A 23,819-nucleotide genomic window follows, 5' to 3' on the forward strand; every position below is an offset into this window, starting at 1 on the left:
GTTATTTAAAAAAAAAAAAACGGCGCGCGAGGGATTCCCTCGGGTTTTTTGCATAGGGGCCGACTCTCGCCTGGCCTTGACATTTCGCGGGTTGTTTGTATCGAGCCGAATAGCCTGCCCTGTAAGTAGATCTAGTAATTAGAAAGTCAATTTTAAAATATTGTCACTTTTATTTGTAAAGGCTGTTTGTTGAGAATAGACTATTTATGGCCGATTATAGATATAGATCTACATTAAGTTCATTTGTGTTTTAGTTTAAAATTCATTTTTTTATTATATTCTTTCGTATTAAAATCAGTTAAAAACGGAATATTTTTTAAAATATCTAATATCAGAACTACTTAATATCTAATTATATATAACGGTATTTAAATTTCTTTTTATTGTATTATTTTCAAAAATTGAGAAAGTATTCCGGATTTGATTATTATTATTCTGCTTGGATTATTGTTCATCAGTATTTTTAATACAGCGTTTCTCAAACTTTGGGTCACTGGGGTGGGGGGCAAGTATATCTAATTTGGGGGAAGGGGGCGCAACTTCCAGACAAAAAAGGGTTATTATAGAGTGTGTATTTCTAGGCGACGGTAAGAAGAGGTTGGAGGGTATGCATTGACGAGGAAGAAATTAACATATGCAAATTTGAAACGGCAGACTATCTTGAGGTATGAAAGAGTAAAGACGTTGTTTTGTGGTAATCTAGATTTCTTTTAAATATCAGTATATTTAATTAATATTAGATCACAAGTTAAATCTGTGAATATTGAAATAACAGTTATATTACGTTTTTTGTTCAAGGTATTTTACGTATTTAAAATATAATCCGACTACATTTGTTTAGTTGTACTAGCTGTTTGGAGCGACAAACCAACGACCAACTATAAACAAAGAGAGGTGGGCGACAAAAAAAAAAGTTTTATTTTCAGTGTAATTTATCAGAATATTAGTAAAATTAGATGTTTAAAAATAAAACTATCTTCAGCTGGAGACGTCGTTTTATCTTCTTATAAGTCCTTTTTAAATGTATACCTCTTTTTGCAAGGGGCGTATGCAGCAATATGGGTCAAAACGTTTTAAAGAAAACATTTTAAAACATCTCCGCTATTGTGATTCTTCTAGGGTTTTTTTGTCTCAGAATAGTCGTATTTCTTCTGCCTATTGCCCTTCATTATAGTGATGACTTGTGTGGAAACAAACAACAACGTCCGCAACAGAGACATTTTACTAAACACGAATATTTTTTTTTAAAAGATCAAGCCTACTACAGATGAACGTACGCAGTAAGTAGGCCTACCTAGAGTGTCTCTCGTATAATACTATTGGCCAGGGCTGCCTCTTTGTTATTAGATTTAATATGACCCTCTACTGTTTTTTTTAGTAGGATGAATAGTGCGTTCTAAAAGAAAACACAACAATATTAACCTTTTTAAAATTCTCTTCTTACTAAGAGAAAAAGGTTAGAATACGCTTAGCACAGAGTCCCGCCCGTAATTAAATCCATTACCGACTTGAGGGAAAACCTGCCGCATCTTCAATTCTCAATGAAGGAACTTTAACAACGCTTGCAATTTATGTAGGTAACACTAGTTCGGAAAAAAAAACAACTGACCATAGACATATTATATATAGGTCTGTGAAACGGACTCATTTTTGTGAGATTTTCATAAACGGTACCTACATTTGGATTCCCTACATTGTGTTAAACAAATATAAATGAAAAAATAAAACCTAAATATTGTGCTATTATTAAAATTAAGTTTCTTTTCTTTTTCATTACATTATTTAAAAAAATGCAAAGTTAAAATTGAAAATAAAACATCTCAGAGGGCAGGGGGATACGACAACGATGCCAATATGAAAGAAAAAAGGAATGGTACAAATAGATTTAAATCAAAGAGCGCTTTAGGTACAGTGTCAAGTTCAAACTAAATGATTTAAAAAAAAAAAAAGGGGGGGGGGGCATTTTTAAATTCTGCACGCAGGCGGCCACAACCCTCGCGGCTTCCCCGGTAGTAGGTCTATGATTATATTCATAATTAAGTTTGCTTCACGTTGAGTCATCATTCACGCCACCTTTACCCTACGAAACCAGAATTCGTTCGCATTAAAATGGTCTAAGTATAAACAAGTTTTCTAGTAACAGGTTGTAGCAATTACATCTTTAGCTGAAAAACCTTTTACTCGTTAAGCCTAGTGCTATAAGTATTGCTTGTTTAGATTGAATTATAATAATAATATTAAGGCTTGTCTTCGGGTGCGAATATTAATAAAGAGTGCAGTATTTCCCGTGGCTGCGCATCCCTAACTGTGATCTACATATTTTGCCACATCCAGGGCAAGCATAGCCATTGTCCACCGGTGGTCGATTAAGATTTTCTTTTTGCCGTCTGCGTCTGTCCTCGGCAGTGGATTTTCTTTCGGTCTTAAATGTGTATCCCGCGGCTTTTGTGAGTGACCTCCAGCTGTCTCGTTCTGAAGCCGCATGCAACCAGGTGCTCTCTTCTATGTCAGCTAAGGCAAGTTGCCGCCTAAACTGGTCTTTATAGCGTTTTCGTGGTGGCGCGTCTGTTACGTCGACCACCTTTCAGCTCACCAAAAAGGACTGCTTTTGGCATACGTTCGTCCCCCATACAGGATACGTGCCCTGACCAGCGTAACTCTATACTGTCCATACCGGCGTTCGCAACTTGTCCATATTAAAAAGTGCGCAGTGATATAAGCTTGGCTTGTTTAGATTGAATACTGCTATCAATAAAAATTAAGGTTTTCATTCACTATTTTAGTAGTAAAACCATAATTAAAAAATAAATAAACATAGTTATTGATAAGATAAACCTCAGAGCGCAACGCGGGCCACGAGCAATGCTCACTGAAGGCCGAATACATTAACACGTTTAGCAGCCTTGGCTGTCAACTATAATTAAATAAAATTTAAAAAAAAGAAACTCCCAGCTCGATATCACACTCATTCAGACGACGTACTGTTGTTAGTAGGTCAATTCGTTGTTTGAATTCGTGTCAATGACGATAAGGACAGTCAGTGCTAGTCGATACTTCTGTAGTCAGTCACGCAGCACATCACAGGAACATGTTTGCATGTGCTCTTCACACCTATAACCAATATAATCTAAGGCAGGTATTCTCAACCTGTGAGTCGCGACCCACTTGGGGGTCGAATGACGATTTTCCAGGTGTCGCCTAAAACCAGCGGAAAAAATAGATTTAGTGTTTAAAAAACGTGTCATTGTTCATGGGTAGTTTCTTATTGTTTCCTTTGACTGTCATTTAAATATATATGTTCCAAACAACCGAATCAGAATCTTTACATGCCTTTTGATTGTCGCAGCACAGATAGTCGTAACAGTTACAATTTCTGTCAATCAAATGGCGGGGTGAAATGTTACATTACGGTGTTGCAGAGTCCTAGATAGTATTTCTATGGTGAAGATTTACGCACGTAATTAAAAAGTATTTTCATTTATGAATAGTACAACGCCATCATGTTATTAAAGGTAATATTTTTTTTTTATTATGAAACAAATCATGAAAACGGATCTCAGAAAAATAAAATATAATGAAGATTTTTAACGCTATGATTTATTTCAAAAGTTCAATCAGAAAAAGAAAAACCTCAGTGCTTCATTCATTCAACAATTCGACTATTTTCAAAACGTTGTAATGAATTTGATGGATCTTTAAATGTTGTGCTACTTTACACTAAAGTGACATGGGTGTCAAGAAGCACATTTTTTTTAGTTGTTTTTTTTTAAGTAGAAAAACGACCATAGATGTAATCGTTCTTTAAAGCTGAAAGAGAACAACAGAAAATACACGTTGGTTGACATATTTGTCACCTTAAATGAGTTCAATTTCCAACAATATATCTTTGCAAAACATATTTTTCCAACTCTGTCTGAATAAGAATAGATTTGATGTAGAAGATGACATTCGTTCTGATCTTGCAAAGATTGCCCTAGAATTCCTGATCTAGCGAAATGAAGAGCAGCTCAACCTTCGCAATGAAGTTTTTGCTTCCTTCACTAATTGTAGTAACAATTTTGTGGCAATGTAGGATACAGTTAATGGAGCTGTTTATCATGCGTCGTCAAGCTTTTCAAGTTGCCACATAAATTTAAACCATGAATCTGGCTAATACGCAATTGAAAAGTAAATGTATGCAAGTCATAAACACAAAATGTAATTTTTTTTGGTCATTTACCTATAAGCAGAATAACATAATGCTTTGTGATTAAACATACAGCTCTGGCAATTCATACAAGAAATGTAAATTATGATTACAGTTTTTAACATTAGCAAAAACACAAATGATGTTACGCGTGGGGGTCGCCACATTGTGGGCAATTTCAAAAAGGGGTCGCTGGACTAAAAAGGTTGAGAACCGCTGATCTAAGGCTTAGTTTTAAAACACCAGTACTGAATTTCCCTGGGCGTTGATCTTCTCTGATAAATAAATACAGACATATTTTCATAATGTATTTAAAGAAGGAAATTCAAGAATAGGTTACAATTACAAACATGTGATGCTGTGTACTAATTGATCAAAAGGGAGCATACAGCAGCGCTATTCTAATTACTCTGATAATGCAGGCGCAATAAACAGATTTTTCTATTAGGTAAGGGAAAACAAAACTGTATTTATATTTACTTTGTAATACATCTATATTTTAGAACATGTAGTGCTTTTTTTGTGACGGTACGCACCGGTACTGCGTACCGGCACCCTTTTCAATGTGGGGAAAATTATTACTTTTCTTGTATTTTAACGTTTATTATTAGTTTACTATATTATTCATTTCATACAATTGAATCAATCCATCATTTTTTTTACAAAACAAAAGCTCTAAGAATATGTATTTATAATGTAAAAAAAAAAAAAAAAGGCTTCACTAATGTTTTAACAAAATATTATTCATCTTTTCAGTAAATTTTTTGTGTCAGTCTTTTTCACCAAAACTGATTTTGAAAAGGAATGTCGATACTACGGGTCGATATCACTATTATACTTGACTGTCTCTTACATCAGATCTTTTCAAATAACGTACCATCGGGCGTGACAAAAAAATAAAAAGAGCTCAGCCACCAGACGATAAGGATCTCTCCGTGTTTGCGCCATATGTTCCTGAAGTGATCTTCACATTTTGATATCGCCCCTTTCTTTATATGATATATTCTGACGTGATGAATAGTGTGCTACAGAAAACTGGAGAAAGCATTTTATTATGCAGGAGATTTTAGCTTTCGATTATCTTTAAAACTGAAACAAATGAGACAGGTTTGACAAAAGCTTATGGTCGAAAGTTAGACATGGCGATTGCAGTTTCGTGTATTATTTTCTGTGGTATAATGATTTTTTAATTGCTTTGGAATAGTGCACTTTCTCATTGCACTAAACTCCAATCTATATCCTGCTCATTGTACTAAACTCCAATCTATATCCTGCTCATTGTATTAAACTCCAATCTATATCCTGCTCATTGTACTAAACTCCAATCTATATCCTGCTCATTGTATTAAACTCCAATCTATATCCTGCTCATTGTACTAAACTCCAATCTATATCCTGCTCATTGTATTAAACTCCAATCTATATCCTGCTCATTGTACTAAACTCCAATCTATATCCTGCTCATTGTATTAAACTCCAATCTAAATCCTGCTCATTGTATTAAACTCCAATCTATATCCTGCTCATTGTACTAAACTCCAATCTATATCCTGCTCATTGTATTAAACTCCAATCTATATCCTGCTCATTGTACTAAACTCCAATCTATATCCTGCTCATTGTATTAAACTCCAATCTATATCCTGCTCATTGTACTAAACTCCAATCTATATCCTGCTCATTGTATTAAACTCCAATCTATATCCTGCTCATTGTACTAAACTCCAATCTATATCCTGCTCATTGTATTAAACTCCAATCTATATCCTGCTCATTGTACTAAACTCCAATCTATATCCTGCTCATTGTATTAAACTCCAATCTAAATCCTGCTCATTGTATTAAACTCCAATCTATATCCTGCTCATTGTACTAAACTCCAATCTATATCCTGCTCATTGCACTAAACTCCAATCTATATCCTGCTCATTGTACTAAACTCCAATCTATATCCTGCTCATTGTACTAAACTCCAATCTATATCCTGCTCATTGCACTAAACTCCAATCTATATCCTGCTCATTGTACTAAACTCCAATCTATATCCTGCTCATTGTACTAAACTCCAATCTATATCCTGCTCATTGCACTAAACTCCAATCTATATCCTGCTCATTGTACTAAACTCCAATCTATATCCTGCTCATTGTACTAAACTCCAATCTATATCCTGCTCATTGCACTAAACTCCAATCTATATCCTGCTCATTGCATTAAACTCCAATCTATATCCTGCTCATTGTACTAAACTCCAATCTATATCCTGCTCATTGCACTAAACTCCAATCTATATCCTGCTCATTGCGCTAAAGTCCAATCTATATCCTGCTCATTGCACTAAACTCCAATCTATATCCTGCTCATTGTACTAAACTCCAATCTATATCCTGCTCATTGCACTAAACTCCAATCTATATCCTGCTCATTGCGCTAAAGTCCCTTCTATATCCTGCTCATTGCGCTAAAGTCCAATCTATATCCTGCTCATTGCGCTAAAGTCCAATCTATATCCTGCTCATTGCGCTAAAGTCCAATCTATATCCTGCTCATTGCACTAAACTCCAATCTATATCCTGCTCATTGTACTAAACTCCAATCTATATCCTGCTCATTGCACTAAACTCCAATCTATATCCTGCTCATTGCGCTAAAGTCCCTTCTATATCCTGCTCATTGCGCTAAAGTCCAATCTATATCCTGCTCATTGCGCTAAAGTCCAATCTATATCCTGCTCATTGCGCTAAAGTCTAATCTATATCCTGCTCATTGCACTAAACTCCAATCTATATCCTGCTCATTGCACTAAACTCCAATCTATATCCTGCTCATTGTACTAAACTCCAATCTATATCCTGCTCATTGCACTAAACTCCAATCTATATCCTGCTCATTGCACTAAACTCCAATCTATATCCTGCTCATTGCGCTAAAGTCCAATCTATATCCTGCTCATTGCATTAAACTCCAATCTATATCCTGCTCTTTGCACTAAACTCCAATCTATATCCTGCTCATTGCATTAAACTCCAATCTATATCCTGCTCATTGCGCTAATATCCAATCTATATCCTGCTCATTTCGCTAAAGTCCAATCTAAATCCTGCTCATTGCGCTAAAGTCCAATCTATATCCTGCTCATTGCACTAAAGTCCAATCTATATCCTGCTCATTGCGCCAAAGTCCAATCTATATCCTGCTCATTGCGCTAAAGTCCAATCTATATCCTGCTCATTGCGCTAAAGTCCAATCTATATCCTGCTCATTGCGCTAAAGTCCAATCTATATCCTGCTCATTGCGCTAAAGTCCAATCTATATCCTGCTCATTGCACTAAACTCCAATCTATATCCTGCTCATTGTACTAAACTCCAATCTATATCCTGCTCATTGCACTAAACTCCAATCTATATCCTGCTCATTGCGCTAAAGTCCAATCTATATCCTGCTCATTGCATTAAACTCCAATCTATATCCTGCTCTTTGCACTAAACTCCAATCTATATCCTGCTCATTGCATTAAACTCCAATCTATATCCTGCTCATTGCATTAAACTCCAATCTATATCCTGCTCATTGCATTAAACTCCAATCTATATCCTGCTCATTGCGCTAATATCCAATCTATATCCTGCTCATTTCGCTAAAGTCCAATCTAAATCCTGCTCATTGCGCTAAAGTCCAATCTATATCCTGCTCATTGCGCTAAAGTCCAATCTATATCCTGCTCATTGCGCCAAAGTCCAATCTATATCCTGCTCATTGCGCTAAAGTCCAATCTATATCCTGCTCATTGCGCTAAAGTCCAATCTATATCCTGCTCATTGCGCTAAAGTCTAATCTATATCCTGCTCATTGCGCTAAAGTCCAATCTATATCCTGCTCATTGCACTAAACTCCAATCTATATCCTGCTCATTGTACTAAACTCCAATCTATATCCTGCTCATTGCACTAAACTCCAATCTATATCCTGCTCATTGCACTAAACTCCAATCTATATCCTGCTCATTGCGCTAAAGTCCAATCTATATCCTGCTCATTGCATTAAACTCCAATCTATATCCTGCTCTTTGCACTAAACTCCAATCTATATCCTGCTCATTGCATTAAACTCCAATCTATATCCTGCTCATTGCGCTAATATCCAATCTATATCCTGCTCATTTCGCTAAAGTCCAATCTAAATCCTGCTCATTGCGCTAAAGTCCAATCTATATCCTGCTCATTGCGCTAAAGTCCAATCTATATCCTGCTCATTGCGCCAAAGTCCAATCTATATCCTGCTCATTGCGCTAAAGTCCAATCTATATCCTGCTCATTGCGCTAAAGTCCAATCTATATCCTGCTCATTGCGCTAAAGTCCAATCTATATCCTGCTCATTGCGCTAAAGTCCAATCTATATCCTGCTCATTGCACTAAACTCCAATCTATATCCTGCTCATTGTACTAAACTCCAATCTATATCCTGCTCATTGCACTAAACTCCAATCTATATCCTGCTCATTGCACTAAACTCCAATCTATATCCTGCTCATTGCGCTAAAGTCCAATCTATATCCTGCTCATTGCATTAAACTCCAATCTATATCCTGCTCTTTGCACTAAACTCCAATCTATATCCTGCTCATTGCATTAAACTCCAATCTATATCCTGCTCATTGCATTAAACTCCAATCTATATCCTGCTCATTGCATTAAACTCCAATCTATATCCTGCTCATTGTACTAAACTCCAATCTATATCCTGCTCATTGCACTAAACTCCAATCTATATCCTGCTCATTGCGCTAAAGTCCAATCTATATCCTGCTCATTGCGCTAAAGTCCAATCTATATCCTGCTCATTGCACTAAACTCCAATGTATATCCTGCTCATTGTACTAAACTCCAATCTATATCCTGCTCATTGCACTAAACTCCAATCTATATCCTGCTCATTGCGCTAAAGTCCCTTCTATATCCTGCTCATTGCGCTAAAGTCCAATCTATATCCTGCTCATTGCGCTAAAGTCCAATCTATATCCTGCTCATTGCGCTAAAGTCTAATCTATATCCTGCTCATTGTACTAAACTCCAATCTATATCCTGCTCATTGCGCTAAAGTCCAATCTATATCCTGCTCATTGCGCTAAAGTCCAATCTATATCCTGCTCATTGCGCCAAAGTCCAATCTATATCCTGCTCATTGCGCTAAAGTCCAATCTATATCCTGCTCATTGCGCTAATATAAAATCTATATCCTGCTCATTGCGCTAAAGTCCAATCTATATCCTGCTCATTGCGCTAAAGTCCAATCTATATCCTGCTCATTGCGCTAAAGTCCAATCTATATCCTGCTCATTGCGCTAAAGTCCAATCTATATCCTGCTCATTGCGCTAAAGTCCAATCTATATCCTGCTCATTGCGCTAAAGTCCAATCTATATCCTGCTCATTGCGCTAAAGTCCAATCTATATCCTACTCATTGCGCTAAAGTCCAATCTATATCTTGCTCATTGCGCTAAAGTCCAATCTATATCCTGCTAATTGCGCTAAACTCCAATCTATATCCTGCTCATTGTACTAAACTCCAATCTATAGCCTGCTCATTGCACTAAACTCCAATCTATATCCTGCTCATTGCACTAAACTCCAATCTATATCCTGCTCATTGCGCTAAACTCCAATCTATATCCTGCTCATTGCATTAAACTCCATTCTATATCCTGCTCATTGCACTAAACTCCAATCTATATCCTGCTCATTGCATTAAACTCCAATCTATATCCTGCTCATTGCATTAAACTCCAATCTATATCCTGCTCATTGCGCTAAAGTCCAATCACTCAACAAAGGTCATCCGGACTACAAGAAACGTTCAATAAAAAACTAAATTGACACTGCCCTTAATCGCTTAGAGAACAAAAGTCACCTCAAGTCTGGATTTGGACTCTTATGCCTTAATAGGAAGTCAAGCGGATTTAGCGACTGTGCCACACATCCCTCTATGTCTATTAGGAAGTATAGCAATTAGAAGTGTCGGTAAATACGGGAGTGTAGTTCAATCGAAAAAAAAACAAAAAAAAACGCATCAATTTTTAATAGATCAGTTTACATTTATAAATTAAATTGTGTACATTTTGTTTGCTATATTTTTTAATGTCATATATATATATATATATATATATATATATATATATATATATATATATATATATATATACGTTTTTAATAAAATGCACAAATTATTTTTTTTATTATAACACCAGAAATTTTAATAGAAAAAGAAGGACACCGGAAAAAAATTAAATACATTTATAACTAATACATACTGTAACGCTATAGTTCGAAGTGTGAATATTTGTACTCCGTAATTTCAACGATTTTATTTTAATACAAAGGCTTATTTCATACAAATTAGGATTTTATTTGTGAACTGCCCTCTAAAAAGGCCCTTAGTTAATTGAGATATGGGGACATTTGAGAACCAGTTATAAGTCCAGATATCATATGTCAGTGCTATATATTCCTTGGGCCCTAAACTACAGCTTGCGTTGCCTATTGATAAATACGGTCCTGTTTATGGTTAGTCTTGTCTTTAATGGGGTACTTTTAAACTGAAAGTGTCTTTTTTTTTGTTTGTTCTGGTCTAGTAGATCCAAGTCTTCACATTTGAAGGGCTCCCAAATCTCCAAGGCAGTGGTTTATTAGCAATATGAATGAACTCATGTAGTTGCTTAGTCTTTTAATTTTCTTCCTACTTTTTTCAAACTTTTATTTTAAAAGAGAGGAGAATTCCAACAAGATGACGTCAGATACTCCATCAAGCCTAGCACTAGATCTAAACGGGAAACCAGCCAATCAGATGATAGCTACGAAGTGACGCCAGTCGTGACGCCTATCAGAGCAACAGATTTCGGCTTTCTTAGTAAGTACAGGCGAACCGTGGATATGAACAATACTTCATGATTTATTTGCAATGAGCCTTCGAAGGAGGACTCCCGTTAACTGACAGAGGCTAGTAGGCCTAATATTGCCAACCTGCCATATCAATCGAAAATTTGTCAGAAAAATTGATGAGTTTACTTTCCTTTAAATCTTTAAATGGTTCTGGCAGTGCCAAAGAATAATTTTTATCTTTTTTTTTTAAATCTCAATAATGATAAAAATAAAAATACTTTATTAACCTCTAGGAATTTCATTTTACATTAGTGCATTACATAAAGTAAAACATAACATTTGTCAACAAAGCGAATGGACCTCATTCACCAATCGTAAACAAACAACATTAAGTCAGATGCTTCTCTTTTTCTTCTATACAAATTACGATATAATTTTAATCAACAATGGTTATCACGTGACAGTGTTTTCTGTGTTTTATCCATATTATCAGGTGACCGTTCGTTTTGGTGAATGAGGTCCATTGACGAATATTCCCTGAATAATCTTCCACAAATATTTACATGTAGAAAAAATATTTGTTTAAAAAAATTGATTTTAAAAACCAGATTTGAAATGGACATTGTGACACCTCCAACTACCTCACCTACAGAAGATTGAGCCACGTAGATTAAATTCACACGTCGATCTAGATATATGCTAGCGTAATATTTAGTACATCTTCAAAGTGTAGTTTTGCCCCAATTTATAAGTAAGCCCACATCTTATGTATTATTGTTTCCAGCCCCAGACAACATCTCTTTCACGCTTATGAAAGAATATGACCTTGACCTCGGAGATCTCCATGGGGACAGACTTGAAAGAAGCAAGCGCCAGTCCATGTCTACGTATTACATTGATGTGTCGGCATTTGTAGATTTCAACAGATACTCTATTTCTCGTAGTTTGAAAAGTGATGAAGAAATTCTAAAAGCTATTCAACAATACTACGCCTTCATTTTTACAGGGGTAAGCACTCAACGCAGAGGCGTAGAGACAGGGAGGCAAAGGGGGCACGATGCCCCGGGTGCTACACGCAGAGCAAAAATACATATTGTAGATATTTTAGTTCTAAGGTTATTTGTATTATAATGTTTTTAAATACTTTTTATTTGTAAGCCTATATTTCTATGTGGAAAATGGGGGGGGGGGGTGCCAATAAAGTTTTGCTCACTACGCCTCTGACTGAAGATACAATAAACTTTACATTACCACCAACTTCACCTGTCGCTTAATCAACTGAGCCATGAGAGTACCACACATGATCTGTTGAACATATCTGTCTATTCGCCGCCTCTGTCTCTTGGCCAGGATTACAGTCTCTTCCATCAACAGGCCCGTCCAATTCTGGTTGTCGTCTTTCTATGACCTCTTCTGTCTGCCTCTCTTTTCCTTGGTTTTAGAAAGCCAGGAGAATTTAATAAAATCCTCAAAATAAATCTTACCTTATCTTATCTTATCTTATAGATAACAGAAATTACTTCATAAAAGAAGATAATTACGTCCTACGCATTTATTTTGTCAATCTAGTCATGTATGTTTAATGACTTAAACTCTGCTAAGTCGTTAGCCCATTGCATTCTCTAATGGCACTAGGGAAGAAGGATCACTTGTATGAACTTGTTCTAGAGTTAAGAATAAGAAATGTGTCTCTAGTTTTTTTTTCATTCTTACTTTTGCCTCAAACTTTCTTTAAAGTCAAGATGTGATAAGAAGGTGATCAAAAAGACACAAGTGAATAACCAAATTAATATGGCGTAGCTATGGTGGGGGGATGATGGGGCAAATTTGAAAAACCCAAGGGCACCCACTTGAAGGTCCCCAAAATGAGTGTTAAATTTTTTTTTACATTAAATATTACCCCATTATCTCATGTCATGATGTCGAATGTCAGAATGCAGGAGCCTCCAAAGAGGTCAATCCACCGGGCAACCAAATGATACTCAATTCCTAGCTACGCCACTATACTAGGCAGTTTTTATTTCTCTTTATTTTTCAAAGACCAAAACAAAATGAATCTTTTTTTGTTTGTTTTGTATACTTTCTTTCTCTCTGTTCCCAACTTTTTGTCTCACTGAAATTGTCCAAATTCTGAAAAAAAATAAATCTTTTGTTTGTAGTCCCTTCTCCACACAAACTTCTCCCCCATTCGAAGAAGGTTGTGTTGAATCTGTTATCTACAGCAGCTGCCTGAGTTACCTAAGAAGGTTGACCAATAACCTTGCCAGATAAGTCAAATATAGGCCAAAAACAGGACGATACAAATTAATGTTGGATTAAGGCTTGTCACGTTGAGCACTATGATGCTTTCAACAGTACTATGACACCAGTAGCTATCAAATCTTTAAAATAATCTCTTCAACTTTACAGCATAAAAGATGTATTGTCTTTTTTTTTTTTCTCTATTTCCAGATTGACCTGATATATCAGAACTTTCCCGCTGAAAACCTCCGACTAAGAGTTCGCTTGTCAAAAGTTGTCGTCTTTAAGGTAGTCACGTGATACTTTCTAGGGGAACAGTACAAACATTTTTAAGTAAAACATAGTTTTAGCGGAAAAATCGCTTTTGTTTTTTTTTTCAATCCATCTGTCAGTAGTTCATACTTAGATCTAGAAAATCAATTGAAAATTTGTGTCTGGGTAGATTTGGGGGAGTAAATTACTTTTGGTCTTTTGAAAATTAATTATGAAAACCATTTTCTCTTAATAAATAATAATTTGTTTAAAGTATTTTTTTTGTATTTTTTCTTGTTGTAGAATGCGAGTATTCTTCCGTTGACTACAAAAAGTCAATTGGTCCTGCCTTCATTGGATGCTAAAGAAACAATGGATGCAGATAACGCTCTGAGGGTTTTCTCAAATTTTCTGTCCACTACTACTGGCAGAGATCTAAGTTTTCCTTATGACCATGCAATGTTATTCGTCGGGTATGTAAGTGCTGTGGAGGTGTGGTGGCTGAGCGGTAAAACGCTTGGCTTCCGAACCCGGGGTTCGAATCCTGATGAAGACTGGGATATTTTATTTGGGCGACTCTTAGTTCAGGAGTACCTGACTTTAGTTGGGGAAAAGTTGGTCGTTGTGCTGGTTACATGACACCCTCATTAACTGTGGGCCTCAGAAACAGATGAACTTTACATCATCTGCCCTATAGATAGCAAGGTCTGAAAGAGGACCTTTACTTTACTTCTATATAAGTGAGGTGAATGTATTTTTTTATCTGATCGATTGGTAAGGATTCATTTTGTTTAGATAAAAACACCAAAATGCATAGCTTCGAAATCTTAAAAATCTGAATTAACATAATTGATAAGAATAATTAAACATTTATTTACTGGTAATTTATCTCAAATCTTTATTTGTCCTTTCGAGATAAAAATATTCTTCTTTTTTTTTGCCTTAAACAATATGTTTTCTAATGTCATACCATGCGTGAATGGTTTGTAGTACGTTTTAAAACAAGTAAAATATTTACAAAAGAACTTTAAAAAAAAATAAAGCTTATATTAAGCGTCTTTTTATCGATCAGTTTGGATCAGTCATACCATTAAATTTGTTATAGATTGGGACTAATAATAATAAATCTGTGCGATTACAAATATTTTGACCTGCCGTTGAAGTGGTGTCTGAGTGATCGCTTTTAAAATAATACAAAAAAGGCGAACGAACTGAATTCGAACTCCACGGCCATTTCCTCTTCAGATCAACACACTAGCCACTGTGCCAGTGAATTTGTTATCAGAAATAGAAAGTGCTACAGTTATCTATTGTTAGTTTACTTTTTTATAGTTATCTATTGTTAGTTTCAAACATTTCTCTTTACAAAATTAAAGGGGACTAATTTAACTTATACCACCTTATCATTCAAGTACAATTTCTTTACATTGTTCGAGATACCAAACAAAATAATTAATTACCTGATTGGTTAATTCTTCTTATTGATTCTTTTTTTGTCAGATAAAAGAAATAAATGCGCAAAGTTATATTATATTGATCTGAGATTGGGTGTGGGAGAAATAACGTGTACAAACTTTTTACCAGACAGACAGAGTAAGTTGATACAAGCTTTGTAATAATGAATTAATTTTTTTTTCAGTGTTGATTTGGTGTTGATGCTAGGTGGCATAGTAAGAACAGCGACAGACATTACAGGTTTGCACATTTTTTGTTTTTATAATAGCTTATACTTATTAAAATTCACACTATCACCTATTCCTTAGTCTGTTGGATAACTGGGGTACCACACAAGATTGGTCTACCATCTTTCTCCATTCCTCTTGTTCTAGACTATCCAGGAAAACAATCAATCAATGCTAATGTGTCAGTTTTACCTGGGTGTTATAGGATACTACATGCATCCAGTGTATGGATCTAAATGCGTTTACCTTTAGAACGTCTGCATATAGAACACAGGCATTGGGATACAGAACACAGACATTGGGGTACAGAACACAGGCATTGGGATACAGAACACAGACATTGGGGTACAGAACACAGACATTGGGATACAGAACACAGACATTGGGGTACAGAACACAGGCATTGGGGTACAGAACACAGACATTGGGATACAGAACACAGACATTGGGGTACAGAACACAGACATTGGGATACAGAACACAGGCATTGGGGTACAGAACACAGACATTGGGGTACATAACACAGACATAGGGGTACAGAACACGGACATAGGGGTACAGAACACGGGCATTGGGATACAAAAACACGGACATTGGGGTACAGAACACGGACATAGGGGTACAGAACACGGACATTGGGGTACAGAACACGGACATAGGGGTACAGAACACGGACATAGGGGTACAGAACACGGACATTGGGGTACAGAACACGGACATAGGGGTACAGAACACAGGCATTGGGATACAAAAACACGGACATAGGGGTACAGAACACAGACATAGGGGTACAGAACACGGACATTGGGATACAAAAACACGGACATAGGGGTACAGAACACGGACATTGGGGTACAGAACACGGACATAGGGGTACAGAACACAGGCATTGGGATACAAAAACACGGACATAGGGGTACAGAACACGGACATAGGGGTACAGAACACGGACATTGGGATAAAGAACACGGACATAGGGGTACAGAACACGGACATAGGGGTACAGAACACGGACATAGGGGTACAGAACACGGACATTGGGGTACAGAACACGGACATTGGGGTACAGAACACGGACATAGGGGTACAGAACACGGACATAGGGGTACAGAACACGGACATAGGGGTACAGAACACGGACATAGGGGTACAGAACACGGACATAGGGGTACAGAACACAGACATAGGGGTACAGAACACAGGCATTGGGATACAGAACACGAACATTGGGGCACAAAAAACCCGGACATTTGGGATCAGTAGATGTAGATTGAAAGAGAATGAGTCATTAATTTGAATATTTTCATGTCTACGTTTTAAGCTGTTTCTTTTTGTCTAGGCGTAGATATAAATATTCACTGTTTTGTCTTTAGAATCGTATTTAATGAACAGTCAAGCCTATACTCATTTTGAAATTTAAAAATCTAATCTGCCCATTATGACCTGCATTGCTTATTCAAACACAGACCCACCGGGTCTCCTTAGTTTTAGTGTGAAAACATTAACTTTCTTTCCTATCTTGTAATATCTACTGATATACTTTTAATGTGGTCAATGAAAAGTAAATTTATAAAGTTTCTATACATTTTCAACTATTTTGTACCAGGGTATGCTTACATCGCAACACTTTGTAAAACTGATGGAACAAGCGTCTCCATTGTGGAGGATTTGGCTGACTTTACTTGTATAGTGACTGCTGCACACGAATTAGGACACAGGTGAGAGAGTGATACTATTCTTCTACATACTTTACGCCAATCGACATAATAATATGATTTTTTTTATTATTCAACTTGTTAAAAACTGGGCCGCGCTTCAGAAATGAAGATTATTGCATTCTAGTCCTAATGTCCTGCATGGTGTTAGCGAGCGGGTTTCGAACTTGGAACCATGGTGACTTTAAGTCTAATGCGAATATCTTACGGCCAAGCATACGCCAGATTTGCAAGTTACATTTACATATAAATCTGTCAAATCTTTCTTGTAAACATTCACCTGGTCGTGTGGTATGCGCCATGTACTGTCGTCTGGATGGCCCAGGATTCGAATCCCCGCCCACCGACATCCTGCGAGAGGTTAGGCCTAGGATGTAGGAATCTTCAGTCTAAAGCAGTGGTGCCCAACCTTATACGGCCTGCGGGCCATTTTAATTTCCGACACTCGTGTCGCGGGCCACATTAACGAAAGATATAAAAAAAAAGAAATGGAGACTAAAACATTTTAAATAGTTTTATCACAATCCCATGTAAGCTGTAGATCTACTTACACCCATAAGTCTATATGTAACAATGGTTTCAGGCGTCTTGTAACTGAAAGTTTTTCCACTAAATTAAGTTCTTGTAAACATTGTGATCATACCCAGAATTTCAGAAAGGTGCAAGGTTCATGAGGACAACAAGGTGTAGAAATCTATCGTCTGCATTGACGAAATTTCTCAAGCAGGGAAGTCTGGCTTTGTAAGTCAATCAGTTCCAGTTGGTGTCACTCCTCAGCGGCAATAGAAATGATTTCGAAATCTGCTGCTCTGTCATTTAGTTTTGAATTTGGATTTTCACTAACATCTTTCACTCAGTTTGCAATTTTCATGTCAGAAAAGCTGAAAGCTACAACTGTTGTTTTTTTTTTTTTATGGACAATTTTATTCCATCTCTGCCAGCAATCACTTTTTTATGCTTCATTTCTCTTCTTAAATGTGAGCTACTCTGTAACCTCTATTACAGCCGACTCATTTCTTGACTTCTTGGTAAATATTTTCTCCAATCGCAAAACTCTACTCAACTTTTGACGTAACTTTCCGATCTTTTCTTTGCGGCTCAAGACAACAATGCCTCAATATTTTTGCAATGGTTTGTTTTAGAATGCATTTTATGTTATGTTACTTAAAAATATTACTGTACTGATCAAACATATTGATTTATTATGTTCCACAAAAAAAGATCCACTTGTCCTGGAAATTTCAACATCCAATTTTCGTTTCTTCGACCATCCCCTTTCAATAACGAACAAATGTTTCATGGAACGGCACCAAACATGAATCACAATGATGCAGAAAAGATGAGCTGTGTTATACGCATGAGATGTCAAGGACATGGCTAGCTCAAGACAGCCGCGGAACTATCCAAGACTCTAAAACAAATGTTAATTCTTGTCGCCGAAAAAACAACTTGTGTTCTTACAGAAAAAAATAATTAAAAAAAAAATTAACGTGACTACTACAAGAAGAAAAATTAGAGTGAAATCCATCAAAGAAAAAGTGAATGCTAACATAGAAAATACATTTTTCAACCTTTTTAATTTTTTTTTCTATTTCCTATCTTTTGTGCCAAGGGTTTGGCGGGCCGGTCTGAACCACGTCGCGGGCCGGATCTGGCCCGCGGGCCGTAGTTTGAGCATCGCTGGTCTAAAGAAAGGTTGGAAACATGAATAGCCTTCCCCAACTTCTTCTTCTCCCCCCCCCCCCGGGCCAGAAAAATGTAGAATTTTTTTTCTTGGTCTTATTTCCGACTTTTTACTTAGTTAATTTTTAAATGTAATAACTATGTTTTTAAATGATTAGTTTAAATGTTACTATAGTCATTAAAGATTGCACATCTTACTCTATCAGAATGAAGAAGTTAAAATTAAATACACACGCCATTCTCTTTGAGCATGTTCCTCAAGGTTTAAATGCATTTTTGTCAAAAGAAAAAAAAATACAAATTTAATTTATTTTGCGACTTTTAAACTGCGTTCTAATGACAATTTCATTATTTTGTAGCATTAACTATCTACAAACATCATACGTGTATTTTACTCCTAGTTAGTCCAAATACGCAGGTTTGTATTTGTTTCCCTATGTCCAATTGTGTTGCTGAGAAAAGATTGATGTAATGGAAATGTTATTCCCTGAGACTTGTTTTGGTTTATTGTTGGTTTGTCACTTTGATTTGACTTATGATGGATTCTGGGATGTAGATCTTATAAGTATTCACTTTTTTTTTGTTTATTTGTTTTCCTAGTTTGTCAGCGAAGCATGACGGAGAAGGGAACTCATGCCCTTGGACTGACCGATACCTGATGGCACCTACCTCCAGCTGGAGTACAGAAGCTACCAGCCAGAACCCGTGGAGGTTCTCAAACTGCACTGTTGACTATATCGTAACATTCGTGACAAAGCTAGCTGACACAGTGTAAGTTTGAACCGTCAGAAGTGGAAAATTACGTTCAGCCGAAACTATTTTATTTCTATTACAAAAAAAAAAAAACAGAAGGATACAAACAAGAAACTGTGCAACTAAAAACCCAACACACAGTTTACACATAGAGAACAGACTGATGAACTTCTGGTAATTAGCACGAATGATTTGTATATTCTTGCATGGCATTGGTAACCCAACCAAGTAATGAAATTTCTCTCTCTCTCTCACTCTCTCACGCACATATATATATAAAAAATAAGATAAAATGTTTATCTGAACTAAAGCTTATGTGTCATCAATACAACCGTACAATGCATTCAAACATCTCTTGAGTAATTTGTCAAAGTCAGCCGATAAGGCAAACCTATTACCAAAGCCACGATAGGGAATGAGGCCATATATATATAAGAGATGTTTGAATGCATTTTACGGGTGTATTGATGACACATAAGCTTTAGTACTAATATACATTTTATTATTAGAAAAAAAATCACGGACGTATATACAATGACATTTCAAAATGCTATTTTCTAACATTCTATGATTCTTTCCAATATTTTAATTTCTACAGAGATGGTCAGACTTGTTTATCAGATACACTCCCTGTCCACGGAGATTTTCCAGATGTTAGTCAGGAACTTCTTGGCCAGATTTATCCCGTCGCTGAGCAATGTAGATTACGTTATGGTGGCGGCTCCTTTAATTGCCTGGTAAGCTCCTAATTGGTAATATAGTTAATCAATTTAAAAAAAAAAAAAAAAAAAAGCAGATACAATTTATTCGTATATAGTGTATATATGACAACAATATTAATGACTTTTACAATCCTGTACTGTCTACTTTGTTTAGTTTTCAATTTGTACGATCCGGTTTATAATATTTAAACAGTAAACAAGAAAAGTAAACAAAAAAATTGACAAATGCCTCCTATAAACAAAATATAGAGAGATTGTTTAGTCCACGGTAGCACTTGCAAAACTCTAAAACAATATAGAAAGAGAAAGACATAGCCCTTGATTCTGAAATTAGAATGATGCTCTCCCTGGACATATCTACATTCTCATATGCTTGTGAATCTTGGACACTGACGGCAGTATAGTAGTAGGAGGTAGGCCTATATAACTGTGGTCCTATATTTAGTTATAGTAGTAGAAGGTGGGTCTATATAACTGTGGTCCTATATTTAAGTATAGAAGTAGAAGGTGGGTCTATATAACTGTGGTCCTATATTTAAGTATAGTAGTCGGCCTATATAACTGTGGTCCTATATTTAAGTATAGTAGTAGGAGGTAGGCCTATATAACTGTGGTCATATATTTAAGTATAGTAGTAGGAGGTAGGCCTATATAACTGTGGTCCTATATTTAAGTATAGTAGTAGGAGGTAGGCCTATATAACTGAGGTCCTATATATAGTTATAGTAGTAGAAGGTGGGTCTATATAACTGTGGTCCTATATTTAAGTATAGTAGTAGGAAGTTGGCCTATATAACTGTGGTCCTATATTTAGTTATAGTAGTAGGAGGTAGGCCTATATAACTGTGGTCCTATATTTAGTTATAGTAGTAGGAGGTAGGCCTATATGACTGTGGTCCTATAATTAAGTATAGTAGTAGGAGGTAGGCCTATATAACTGTGGTCCTATATTTAAGTATAGAAGTAGAAGGTGGGTCTATATAACTGTGGTCCTATATTTAGTTATAGTAGTAGGAGGTAGGCCTATATAACTGTGGTCCTATATTTAGATATAGTAGTAGGAGGTAGGCCTATATAACTGTGGTCCTATATTTAGATATAGTAGTAGGAGGTAGGCCTATATAACTGTGGTCCTATATTTAGATATAGTAGTAGGAGGTAGGCCTATATAACTGTGGTCCTATATTTAAGTATAGTAGTAGGAGGTAGGCCTATATAACTGTGGTCCTCTATTTAGGTATAGTAGTAGGTATATGTGTAATCAAAATTTCGAATTGTGTGTTAAAGGAGCTGTATGTCAAAACATCCGATATCTGCACCAAACTATTCTGCTACAAGCCAGAGTATACCGACAAAAGATTTTGCTACGCACAGCCGGCTCTGACTGGAACAACTTGTGGGTGCGGCAAGGTGAGAAGTACGTAAACATAGGCAGGTGATAATCATTCTTCTCTTTTCTTTACATTTTTTTTAATTTAGAAAATTCCGCGTCACCCACATGCGTATCATGCCGTAAGTTACACAACCATGGGGTCACAAATACTGAAATAGAAATTTGTAGAAGATACATTTTGTTTTATTTGCTTTCTTAACATCTTTATTGATAGAGGGAAACACAAATGTTGTAAAGATTTTTGTCAATTTACTATTCACATCTCAATGAAACTGAATGGCCAGGTTCCGTACTTTACTTAAAAGGAGCAACCAATTGTCAGAGTTCATTCGATTGTTCTTTATTCTTCCGGGACTGGCATACAAATAATATGGCTGACATTCGCCGTATTTTGTTAGTTCTAGATATTTGAATGAAAATATTACAGGAAAATAGTTAGAGGCAGCATTGTTAATATAATGTCTAGATCTTAACGTAGACATACATACACACACACAAACACATATATATCTATATCTATATCTATATATCTATCTATCTCTCTCTCTATATATATATTGATTTTGAGATCACTCTCCACCCTTCAGGTTCTGACTTAAATTGTAATTGAACATATCTTAAATATTTATTAATAGGAAAGAACAGAATATATATATATATACTTTTTTATCTCTAATTGCATCTAGTCTCATTCGGACTAACCTCTGTACTATTTACGTACATGATTTTTACATTCCAGATCTGTTGGCAAGGAGCATGTATAAATGATACAATATCTAAGGTGAAAGGTAAGTCCATAATAGGGAATTTTATCTTAATCTCAACATTATATAAAATTGATCTAAATGGAATTTTTGACTTGATTTGATCAAACAAATACGATGTTTATTAAAGGTACATATTTTTCTCAGATTGTTTAGTTGATGATCTTTTGTCCAACTGCACATACCAATCCTGTGAAGATGCAGAGCTCAGGAGATACTGCCCATATACCTGCAAAGATTATGTTGTAACGACTACCACAACAACTACAACCACTGATGGTAAACAATTGAATGAGTCTGTGTAATATAATTAGGAAGTAAAACTAAATACACCATTCAGAACTTGTGATATGTGAGTGCAGAGGATGTAAAGCTTATACTCTTTGCCTCTCTTCCACCACCGTTTGTATTTCTTGAAATATCAATATACGAGGAGACCTACATTTCAATGTCTTTCTTTTCTTATCTTATATTATAAGAATACAGACGTTACTTCAAAAATGAAGATACCTACGTCCTACTCATTTCATGTGTCAATCTAGTCATGCATGTTAATCAATGACTAAACTCTTCCAATTCGTTGGTTTTCCTGGCGAATTCAAGCAATCCATTCCATTCTCTAATGGCACTAGGGAAGAAGGAGAACTTGTACGAATTTGTTCTAGCGTATGTAATAAGAAATGTGCCTCTATCTTTGGGGCTTCTGTATTTCATTAGGTTTTGTTTTTATATTTGTTATGGATAAGTATTTTAAGTATTGTGGCTCCTTTACTTTTTCGTTATATTTGGTTTCTCATTAAAAACTGTAGAGGAACTTAAATGTAAACAATTAATGAAGTTTTTTGTCCAGGTGCTAGCCACTCGATCTGCTCTCTGTAATAAAATAACAATAGATCTATCATTTTCTTGGAATTAGTACAAAACTTCAGTACACAGTGAAAATAAATGGACACGTTGCCTCACGAGAGATAACTCGATTGCATTCCAAGATTATTGTTTCCAGTCACTGGTCAGCAAACTTTTAGGACACCTGTACATGTACCCATAAGTTTCAGTTAAAAAAAATGTTGGCTTACTCTTTAGGTTAAATAATAATTTATTTTTTTTTAGAAAATCTCTCGTATCGAATCATAGAATATTTCAAACAATAAAAGAAAGTCGAAGTATTGTTTAAATTGTGTCCCTCGTATAACACATAAATATTGAAATATTTTGTTAACAAAGTAAGGTGCTTGTTTGTTTGTTTTACATGTTTCGGATGTTCCTTCAGAGTTGAAGATAATTACTTCCTAGTCCAAACCTCCCGCAGGACGACGGGGGATGGGAGCGGGCAGGGTTTGAACCCTGGACCATCGATAAATCTGAACGACAGTCCAGCGCGCAAACCGCACGACCAGGCAGCCATCCAACACAAGAGCTATAACACAAGAGCTGCATTTTACCGATATTCGTCTTCTTTAGTTTTAATTGTTTATGTCTGTATATTTACTACTCATTACATATTGAAGTTTACTATTGCATCTTGTGTGTGATACATACCTATCTAACTA

At 36.0% G+C, this 23,819-nt stretch overlaps 1 protein-coding gene across 1 annotated transcript in view; it reads left to right on the top strand.

The window, feature by feature from the left end:
• The window catches only part of LOC106076744 (uncharacterized), a 36,053-nt gene that overhangs the window by 8,057 nt on the left and 4,177 nt on the right, over window positions 1-23,819 (top strand). Inside the window, exons 4-14 of the mRNA XM_056045206.1 lie at window positions 10,951-11,092; window positions 11,849-12,072; window positions 13,516-13,593; window positions 13,861-14,030; window positions 15,197-15,252; window positions 16,846-16,957; window positions 19,238-19,408; window positions 19,989-20,127; window positions 21,400-21,522; window positions 22,245-22,293; window positions 22,417-22,548. Of these exons, the coding sequence (XP_055901181.1) occupies window positions 10,951-11,092; window positions 11,849-12,072; window positions 13,516-13,593; window positions 13,861-14,030; window positions 15,197-15,252; window positions 16,846-16,957; window positions 19,238-19,408; window positions 19,989-20,127; window positions 21,400-21,522; window positions 22,245-22,293; window positions 22,417-22,548 (1,396 nt within the window). The remainder of the gene's footprint in view (window positions 1-10,950; window positions 11,093-11,848; window positions 12,073-13,515; window positions 13,594-13,860; window positions 14,031-15,196; window positions 15,253-16,845; window positions 16,958-19,237; window positions 19,409-19,988; window positions 20,128-21,399; window positions 21,523-22,244; window positions 22,294-22,416; window positions 22,549-23,819) is intronic.

Source organism: Biomphalaria glabrata, chromosome 10 (genome assembly GCF_947242115.1).
Source record: "Biomphalaria glabrata chromosome 10, xgBioGlab47.1, whole genome shotgun sequence".
Taxonomy (NCBI): Eukaryota; Metazoa; Mollusca; class Gastropoda; family Planorbidae; genus Biomphalaria; species Biomphalaria glabrata.